This window comes from Bison bison, unplaced genomic scaffold (assembly GCF_000754665.1).
Source record: "Bison bison bison isolate TAMUID 2011002044 unplaced genomic scaffold, Bison_UMD1.0 scf7180017864382, whole genome shotgun sequence".
NCBI lineage: Eukaryota > Metazoa > Chordata > Mammalia > Artiodactyla > Bovidae > Bison > Bison bison.
In genome coordinates this window covers 6031561-6042516 of record NW_011494954.1, presented here as the reverse complement: position 1 = coordinate 6042516, position 10956 = coordinate 6031561, and the positions used below count along the sequence as shown (strand labels likewise).

Below are 10956 nucleotides of genomic sequence, written 5' to 3'. Positions count from 1 at the left end.
ATTTCAAAGCAACACAAGAAAGAGAAATGAAAGTTATTTCTTAGCAATCCACATTCACTTTTTAAATGGAGGCATGCCCCAAGCTTGATATCCTATGGAGCTAGTTTTGGATTAGTATAAATATATTTCAGCGATATTCCCACACTTAGCAATTATGCACAATATCTGGAATTTGTTTTCCCAGAAAAACTTGTTGGAATATGAGGAACTTTCTAATTTACACATTTCTCCCCTACCTGCCCTGTTTCTCTTTCTGTTTTTCAGCCTTTGCAACTGGACTGTAATCGTTGTGCCATTGTGTCAAACTCGGGTCAGATGGTTGGCCAGAAGGTGGGGAATGAGATAGATCAGTCGTCCTGCATTTGGAGAATGAACAATGCACCCACCAAGGGCTATGAAGAGGATGTTGGCCGCATGACAATGATTCGCGTCGTATCCCATACCAGCGTTCCTCTTTTACTGAAAAACCCTGATTATTTTTTCAAGGAAGCAAACACTACTATTTATGTTATTTGGGGCCCTTTCCGCAATATGAGGAAAGATGGCAATGGCATTGTGTACAACATGTTGAAAAAGACTGTTGACATCTATCCCAATGCCCAAATTTATGTGACCACAGAGAAGCGCATGAGTTACTGTGATGGAGTGTTTAAGAAGGAAACTGGGAAAGACAGGTGAGTCCTCTGAGAAGTGGCCTTTTTGTCTTTCATGCTGTCTTTGCAGAGTTCTTTTGCCAGCTATTAAATGAACAGTTATTTTTCAAACCGGTTGTTATATGTTTTTGACTATTATGATTACTTGATGAGCCAGCAGTGAGGCCCCATTTAGTCCACCTACCCCAACTTCTCTCTCTTCATTTTGATTGGATTGAAGCCCCCCCCCAACAACAACAAAAAAAAACACTGACTGCTTCCCCAAGATATCTTTAGGTTTGTTCTTATTTAGTTCAATTTGCTATTGATTAAATTGGATATAAGCTGAAAGAAGTCTACATATTTTTGTCTCAAAATAGAAATGTTAAGGAACTTTAGGACCTAAACTCCTTTGGAAGTTGTGGCAAAAATTTACTGAGACTCCAAAGCAGAACAGGCTATTGATTCTGTAATCGGGTTGCAGAGCTTCTTGCCTGCAAATAGGCCATGCCCTTGTAAACTTGTGATCACCATAACTTAGCATTTAACACATTAAGCAGAATATCATGTTGAAATTAAGCATTACTTAAAATCATTAACAGTGGGTTCTTGATGAGAAATGAGATATATATATATACCATTCACTCAGTTAGCTAAAAACCAATTTGCATATTTTTATTACATCTGGTTTTCTGCAGCATTCTGTAAAATACCTTTCCTGAGGTGTGCTTGCTTACTTTTCTCCTGCTCCTTACTTTTCCTGCTTCCTCCCTGCTCCCTCTTCCTCCTCCTCTTCTCCCATATAACTTACTTTTTTCTTCTTCTTCTTTAGAAAGGTAACCAGTATATGACAGAGAAGCAGAGTTATAAATCAGTCTGTCTTTTATTTTAGTTCATATGTCTAGTACTGATAAAGAACTGCTGAAGGAAAAATATTGAAACTGATTGCTAAAATGTTGAATTACCACTGAATATTGCTTACTTGTGCAATCAGTTCAGTTCGGTTGCTGAGTCATGCCCGACGCTTTGTGACCCCATGAATCGCAGCACGCCAGGCCTCCCTGTCCATCACCAACTCCCGGAGCTCACTCAGACTCATGTCCATCGAGTCAGTGATGCCATCCAGCCATCTCATCCTCTGTCGTCCCCTTCTCCTCCTGCCCGCAATCCCTCCCAGCATCAGAGTCTTTTCCAATGAGTTGACTCTTCGCATGAGGTGGCCGAAGTACCGGAGTTTCAGCTTTAGCATCAGTCCTTCCAATAAACCCCCAGGACTGATCTCCTTTAGAATGGACTGGTTGCAATATCATGGATAAATTGAGCATTGACTATAATTCCAATATTAACATTCTGATTTCCTCAAGATGTGTATCTTTTGTCCTTTATTATTATCAAATTTAAACCTTTAACTGTATTGAGTTATGTGTTTGAGAAAGGGAGTTTCTAACATCTCTGGATAGAGTTTTAATGCTGGTATTTATTTTAAAAATTTTATGCGGACCAACTCTCCTAATGATAATGTAGGTCAAATTTAGTGTTTTCTACTTCTGAGCACCAAAAATACATAGCTCCTAATGAAACGCAAGATAAATAGCCATTGATAGTGGCCCCTTTCTGAAGGAGATCAGCCCTGGGATTTCTTTGGAAGGAATGATGCTAAAGCTGAAACTCCAATACTTTGGCCACCTCATGCGAAGAGTTGACTCATTGGAAAAGACCCTGATGCTGGGAGGGATTGGGGGCAGGAGGAGAAGGGGACGACAGAGGATGAGATGGCTGGATGGCATCACTGAGTCAATGGACGTGAGTCTGAGTGAACTCCAGGAGTTGGTGATAGACAGGGAGGCCTGGCGTGCTGCGATTCATGGGGTCGCAAAGAGTCGGACACGACTGAGCGACTGATCTGATCTGATCTGATCTGATCTACTTTAGAGTTAGTGAGAAGATTCCCAGTGTTTAGATTTGAATCAGTGTAGTATAAGTGGTCCAAAGAGACAGGCAGTAGGGATAAAAGGAGTAGGTATGTGCTTCAAAGAAATATGGTCACCTGTATCATCATTCTGTATAAATATGATCATTCTCAAGTGGCTTTGGAAATTTCTGATTTTTCACTAGCCCAGAGCAATGCAGTTAATTAGGTATAGTTGGTTTTTCATTAATAACAGTTTGCCCTTGGGGTATCACCTAGTCATAACTATAGGCCCTTGAATAATTTAGGGGTATCAGAGAAGAACTCAGCATGCTGTCTGTTCCCATGCGTTTTGCTTGTATCATGTTGGTTTTGCTGTGAGCTTTCAGAGACAGCACTGTCGCAGATCTATGGACTGGGCGACAAATGCTGGGAAAGAATAGCTTTGGGAGGTTCATTTTCCTACTGTCTCTAAGGAGGAAAGCTGTTTATATAGTAGGGAAAAACTCAGTTGTTAAAATTAATTTTGCAGGTATCATTCATTTCATAGAGTTACCAAAATAGAAGTATAGAAATCAAGCCAAAATGATTTTATGATGCTTTGTAGCTGTTTTCTCCCCCAAATCTAATCCTGTGTTTCACTGAATACTGCAACCAGACCAAAGAAGACAACCAAGTAATAGAAATGAGCAGAATGGATAGTTTGGGTAAAATCTATTTGAATGACAAAAGGCTGACCAAAATGATCTCAAGGGCTGCTATCTCCACTGTGGTTTTAATCTGTGTCCTAAATACAGCTGTGTTGATTTGATTGTTAAAGATTTCCCGTAGTGACCTGATGTTCATTGCCACTTTTCAAAGAGACATTTTTTAAATTTTTATGAAGAGAAATGTCACACACTTATAGAGAGACTAATCCTGTAATGAACTCCTGTGTACCCACAGTTCAGATTGAATATTATTAACTCATAGCCAGTCTTCTTCCGTCTATACCTCTATTTGCTTTCTCCTTTCCCAAGGTTTGTTTTGAAGCAAATGCCAGGCATCATATTATTTTCATTCATAAATATTTCAGCATTTATCTCTAAAAGATAGACTCTTAAAAATAAACACTATGCCATTGCCCCACATAAAAATCAGTATAGTCTCTTAATAACAATATATATTTAGTCTGCTTTCAAATTTCTCCAATGATCTCATTAATATTTTTAACAGTTAATTGTTTCAGGATTAGTATTAAGGTCCATACATGTTCAAATAAGGATTAGCATTAGTTTATACATTATAAATAATTGATATGTCTCCTATATTTCTCTTAATCTATAGCTTCTTTTCTCTCACTCTCTCCCTTTATTATTGAAAAAGATCTAGTCATTCATCCACAATCTATATTTTGCTGACTGCCCCCCAGTACTTCTGCTTTGATACCTTGGTACAGTGAGTCCCCTACATATGAATGAGTTCCATTCCAAGAGTGAATTTGTAAGTCTAACTTTTGTTCGTTTAAGTCCAACAAAGTTAACCTAGGTAGCCAACTTACACCATTGGTTATATAGTACTGTACTGTAATAGGTTTATAATACTTTTCACAGAAATAATACATAAAAAACAAACACAAGAAGTAAAGAAAATGGTTTTAATCTTAGAAAAGTACAGTCGTGCAGTACAACAGTTGGCACTTCTTAGCAGTGCCAGCCACATCACCGTTGCTTTCACCCTTGCTGCTGGACATGCTGGGCTTGAAATAAAGATACTGTACTACAGTGCACACTACTGTCCAACCACATGTAGAGGATACACACACATGACCGTGTATGCCAGACCTGCGAATAACTTACTTAACTGGACATTCAAACACATGTTCACATCTTTGAAAGTTTGCAACTTGAAGGTTTCTATGTAGGGGACTTAGATATTGAGGGTTTATTGGATTTGGGTCTAATTTTTAAAATTGTTTGTTTTTTTTTTTTTAATCAAGATTACTAGGTGATACTTCTGTCAGAATGAAGACAGTTTTCTCTCTTTTTATGTTAGCAGTCATTAATGATCATTGTCCAGATCCAATAATTCATTAGAATTATGGTGCAAAATGGTGATATTTCATCATTTCTTTTTCTGTTATTAGCTGATATGCATTATAAACTTGCTGTCATCAACCATTTGGTTACTGTGAGATAGAAGATAGTACAAGTTCTTTCTCTTCATTTATTAGTTTTAAGGCATTGACACCATCATCCTCCAAAAAAGGACCAGTAAATTTATTGTTTTCAGTATTTACATATCCACTTAGGTACTTAAACCTATTTGAAATACTTTAATTCATTAAAATTATGTTCTTATGCTCAAATCGTCCTATTTTGAGCTATGGGAACCTCTTTAAATTGGTTTTTGCATACTTTTGACATGTCTTTAGTAATCTTGTAAAACAAAGTCTTGTAAGTTCTTTTTTGTTTCCTAATATTATATGATGTTTAAGGCTTTTCTTGTACATATCCTGATGCATGCCGTATCCAGACATTTTCCCCAAATAACTTGGGTCCTTTTATTGATAGTATTGAAGAGAACATAATCTTGGCTCTACAGGTACTCATAACTACTGGATTGGTCTTTGTTTCTTGGTCTTTCCATTACACTGAACTAGTATATAAACAACATATGCTATATATACTGTTTAAAGACAAATGATTATGAGTTCAAACTGAAACTTCCAATTCAAATTCAGGACTATCGGGTTTTTATTTTATCTCATCTATCTTACATTTGTCTTCTTTCTGCCTTGCTGGCAATCACAGGTTCTAGAAGCACCAATGTAAATACTCATCTGCTTTATCCCACAGTATACACACAACACTCTTAGAATTAAGAGTAACACTGCAACCAGAAATATGATTACTGTAAACATTTTAAGATTATTCTGCATCAAAGAAGATGTTTTAATGCAAGCATTTGTGTGAGTCCATGCTCACAAAGTGTGTATTGGTTATATCCTAACAAAAGTTTAAAATTTTTTCTAAGTAAATAGAATTAAGTGAATACATTATTGCAGGTATGAAGGGGTGAGGAAAAAGGAATATCCATATAATTTGACTTTTGTGTAAACTATTTGGTTGATTTGCCTGCACTTTCTGGAGGTAAGTGCTAATTTTCATCATCAGGTTTTTAGTGGTGACATTATGTCACCGTTATGGTGTATAATTCATAGAATTAAAAAAAAAAATGTGTCCCTAGTCATTAAAGTGATTCATGATAGGAAAATGATTAAATGGAGTTCTTCAAAGAACTATTTGCCTCTCAACTTGTTTCTTCAAATTATCAAAATCCTTTTAAAAAATATAAGCCCCCTCCTCCATTTACAGTGGGCATCTTTTCATTTTTCTAGCAGTTTTAATTTTTATCTCAAGGAATTCGTTATTGAGAAAACACAAAGTAATAAAAGAAAAATTTTACCCTGTTAAATTTCTTAGAATGAATTTAGACCAACTCATACACATGTTGGAATACTTTTTCAAATCGAATGAAATTTAATTTGCTTTCTTATCAGTTACTGAATAAAATTATTTGGCTTGTCAGTTAGAAAGGGTGACCTTGTGGGAAGAATTGAGAGAACAAAAAGAGAGGCTGCTTGCTCTTTCTCTGTTCATCTTCTGGGGCTCAGTTTTCTTTGGAATTCTAGGCCCTTTGGGTAGTGGTCACCGTTATATCTTCACTTACCAAGTATTTTTTTTTTCTGGGAAACAGCCACGTTCAACAAACCAGGAAACTTTGGAATTAAAGGCCTTGTAGTGAAAATAATCTAAGCCAAAATGGATCTCTTTTCCCCCTTTGAATGATGGGTGTGCATACATAATACTAGCTTGCTGACATTTACACATTTGCATTAATACATCTTGAGACTGAAATACCCTAGAGGTGCTGCGGGGCTAACACTGGCAAATGGTGCTACGTTCAACATTTGAAGAATGGGATTATGTGCCTGGCCATGTACAGATGCAAAATGAATGTTAACTCTCCCAGAGAGGTGGCACAGCCTGTGTGACACATTCTGCTTACCTATGGACAGATAGGCAGTTGCAGCTTGCCTCCCACTTTAGAAATACATTAGCAAATATGGGCACATTATTGAATTAAATAATAATTGAGAAAGCTATAGTTCTTATTAAAACTGCAAAGCTAATTCGGGCCTGATAAAGGGACCTGAGCTGCCCTAAGTAGGTTTCACTAAGTGGACACCAATGTGGCTCTGCCTTCAGGAATGGATGAAATTAATGAAAGCTAGCAGCAAATAGATCAATGTTTCAAGATGTTACTGCTTTAGGTTCAAAGGATGTAAAGGGAAGGAGTTACTTCTAAAGCATTTAGAAAACAGGAGATACAAAAGTCACTTTCAGAAGACACTGTCAAAGTGAGAAACGGATTGGTAAGTACCAGCCATGCATGGCGAGTCTTTGTTTGTGTGCTCCATCCGTTCCCATTCAATCTTGCAGAGAGAAAAAGAAATCAGCAATGTGTTGTTCCTCACTGTCTGATGTTGGAGATGGAGTTGTCATCCGGTGTGGGTTTTAAGTGCAGCCCAGTGGGTTTTAAGTGCAGCTTCGCTGTTTTAGCTGTCGACTAATAAGATGTACAACTTGAAAGTTGTGAGTTAAGTTTTATTTGGGGCAAAATGAGGACTGCAGCCAGGGAGACAGCACCTCAGATAGCTCTGAGAGACTGCTCCAAAGAGGCAGTTGGGGAAGGTCAATATATAAGGTTTTGGTGAAGGAGGAGTTCAGTGCAGTCAAGTCCTTACTTACAAAAGGTTTTCTGCTAGCCACGAGAAGCTAATGTCAGTAAGAAGTGATTTAGTGCTTTTCTAGATATGAAGAGATGCAAGGATTGGGATCATGAAATCACTTTCTGAAAATATTTAACTACCTAAAGACCTGTTCCAACAGAATCCCTGGAGCAGAGTGCTTCACTTCACTCTAAATTCCCTAAGGGGGTGTTGAAGGTGAGCAGCTGTAGCAGCACAGGGTTCGACCTCCACAGAGGCAGGTGGCAAATGCCCTTGTTGCGGTTGTTCACTCACTGGCAAATGCTCTTGTCAAGAGCCAATTTACAGTTAACATAGCTTTGACCATTTTGAAAGTTTTTTGTGCTACTGTGTGATCGATTTTAGGGATTAAATTGGCTCACATCCCTTAGGTTTGCAACCCTTAGTAGTTCCTAGAGTGGAAAGAGGTTTCAAGCCTCTCCTTTGAGAATTTGGGAACTCCCTGAATGTCCCCCTTTGTTGGGACACAAAACAGGCAAACTGCTCAACAAATGCAGTACAGCAAGGTGGGAGTGGTGGCAGAAACAAAACTCAGAAGCTGTGTTGGCCAGAGAGCCAGCCACAAGGCACAGACCCATGCCTCGTTGCCCAAAAAGGTGCTGTTACCCTACCTGGACTCCAAAAACAAAGATGCCTAATCATTTCTAACTCAGGATAAATGGGTACTAACCTCAGGAAAACCTGGCCCAAAAGAAAATAGGCAAAGTAGAAAAATTCTTGGATTGAGAGACAGAACATAATATTAAAAACAGTATTTTTCCTTTAAAGACGATCTTTGCAAATATAACATCTCAGCACTTTTTTCAGGAGCAACATTGACACATCTCTGTTAACATGAATTAATGTTCTCACCCCAGCTGATGTATTTGGCAGAAACAATGAGTTCACACAGCAGTTATGGCAGACCCATAGGACTCCTGAGTCAAAAAGCATAATAAGGCATCCAGAGCTGTGTTTTCATGCTAACAGGCATTAGGAAACAAGAGACTTCCTTTTTCCTATTATTCATGATGGCATCTAGTGACCTACATTAAGCCTCCTCTATAATACACATGGACTGGAAATTAAAATTTCAATAAAAAGAGGGAAGAATCTATTGTATTAATGGGAAGATGGAAGGGATGTTTGTCATTTATCAAGATATCAGTACTGAACTGTTGCATATTTAAAAATACACACATCTGGGCAAGTGTGCACACAGGTACATACTAGGTAAAACTATATTTGACATGACAGCTTAGTTTAGGATTAAAACAAGAGAAACTTCAGTGACCATATTTTTATTATTTAAAAAAAATTTTTTTTCACTTTTCAATTTTATTTTATTTTTAAACTTTACAATATTGTATTAGTTTTGCCAAATATTAAAATGAATCCACCACAGGTATACATGTGTTCCCCATCCTGAACCCTCCTCCCTCCTCCCTCCCCATACCATCCCTCTGGGTCATCCCAGTGCACCAGCCCCAAGCATCCAGTAATGTGCATTGAACCTGGACTGGCGACTCGTTTCATACATGATATTATACATGTTTCAATGCCATTCTCCCAAATCTTCCCACCCTCTCCCTTTCCCACAGAGTCCATAAGACTGATCTATACATCAGTATCTCTCTTGCTGTCTCGTACACAGGGTTATTGTTACCATCTTTCTAAATTCCATATATATGTGTTAGTATGCTATACTGGTGTTTTTCTTTCTGGCTTACTTCACTCTGTATAATAGGCTCCAGTTTCATCCACCTCATTAGAACTGATTCAAATGTACTTTTTTTAATGGCTGAGTAATACTCCATTGTGTATATGTACCACAGCTTTCTTATCCATTCATCTGCTGATGGACATCTAGGTTGCTTCCATGGCCAGGCTATTATAAACAGTGCTGTGATGAACATTGGGGTACACGTGTCTCTTTCCCTTCTGGTTTCCTCAGTGTGTATGCCCAGCAGTGGGATTGCTGGATCATAAGGTAGTTCTAGTTCCAGTTTTTTAAGGAATCTCCACACTGTTCTCCATAGTGGCTGTACTAGTTTGCATTCCCACCAACAGTGTAAGAGGGTTCCCTTTTCTCCACACCCTGTCCAGCATTTATTGCTTGTAGACTTTTGGATCACAGCCATTCTGACTGGCGTGAGATGGTACCGCATAGTGGTTTTGATTTGCATTTCTCTGATAATGAATGATGTTGAGCATCTTTTCATGTGTTTGTTAGCCATCTGTATGTCTTCTTTGGAGAAATGTCTATTTAGATCTTTGGCCCATTTTTTGATTGGGTCATTTATTTTTCTGGAGTTGAGCTGTAGGAGTTGCTTGTATATTTTTGAGATTAGTTGCTTGTCAGTTGCTTCATTTGCTATTATTTTCTCCCATTCTGAAGGCTGCCTTTTCACCTTGCTAATAGTTTCCTTTGATGTGAAGAAGCTTTTAAGTTTAATTAGGTCCCATTTGTTTATTTTTGCTTTTACTTCCATTACTCTGGGAGGTAGGTCATAGAGGATCTTGCTGTGGTTTATGTCAGAGAGTGTTTTGCCTATGTTTTCCTCTAGGAGTTTTATAGTTTCTGGTGTTATGTTTAGATCTTTAATCCATCCTGAGTTTATTTTTGTGTATGGTGTTAGAAAGTATTCTAGTTTCATTCTTTTACAAGTGGTTGACCAGATTTCCCAGCACCACTTGTTAAGAGATTGTCTTTAATCCATTGTATATTCTTGCCTCCTTTGTCAAAGATAAGGTGTCCATATGTGCGTGGATTTATCTCTGAGCTTTCTATTTTGTTCCATTGATCTATATTTCTGTCTTTGTGCCAGTACCATACTGTCTTGATAACTGTGGCTTTGTAGTAGAGCCTGAAGTCAGGTAGGTTGATTCCTCCAGTTCCATTCTTCTTTCTCAAGATAGCTTTGGCTATTCGAGGTTTTTTGTATTTCCATACAAATTGTGAAATTATTTGTTCTAGCTCTGTGAAGAATACCGTTGGTAGCTTGATAGGGATTGCATTGAATCTATAAATTGCTTTGGGTAGTATACTCATTTTCACTATATTGATTCTTCCAATCCATGAACGTGGTATATTTCTCCATCTATTAGTGTCCTCTTTGATTTCTTTCACCAGTGTTTTATAGTTTTCTATGTATAGGTCTTAATTTCTCTAGGTAGATATATTCCTAAGTATTTTATTCTTTCCGTTGCAATGGTGAATGGAATTGTTTCCTTAATTTCTCTTTCTGTTTTCTCATTATTAATGTATAGGAATGCAAAGGATTTCTGTGTGTTGATTTTATATCCTGCAACTTTACTATAATCATTGATTAATTCTAGTAGTTTTCTGGTGGAGTCTTTAGGGTTTTCTATGTAGAGGATCATGTCATCTGCAAATAGTGAGAGTTTTACTTCTTCTTTTCCAATTTGGATTCCTTTTATTTCTTTTTCTGCTCTGATTGCTGTGGCCAAAACTTCCAAAACTATGTTGAATAGTAATGGTGAAAGTGGGAACCCTTGTCTTGTTCCTGACTTTAGAGGGAATGCTTTCAATTTTTCACCATTGAGGATAATGTTTGCTGTGGGTTTGTCATATATAGCTTTTATTATGTTGAGGTATGTTC

At 37.6% G+C, this 10956-nt stretch overlaps 1 protein-coding gene across 1 annotated transcript in view; it reads left to right on the top strand.

The window, feature by feature from the left end:
- Positions 1 to 216: 216 nt before the first annotated feature.
- Positions 217 to 10956, top strand: part of ST6GALNAC3 (ST6 (alpha-N-acetyl-neuraminyl-2,3-beta-galactosyl-1,3)-N-acetylgalactosaminide alpha-2,6-sialyltransferase 3) — a gene marked incomplete at its 5' end in the record, with an annotated part of 257400 nt that continues 246660 nt past the window's right edge. The window contains one exon of the mRNA XM_010857607.1: positions 217 to 674. Coding sequence (XP_010855909.1) covers positions 217 to 674 — 458 coding nt within the window. The remainder of the gene's footprint in view (positions 675 to 10956) is intronic.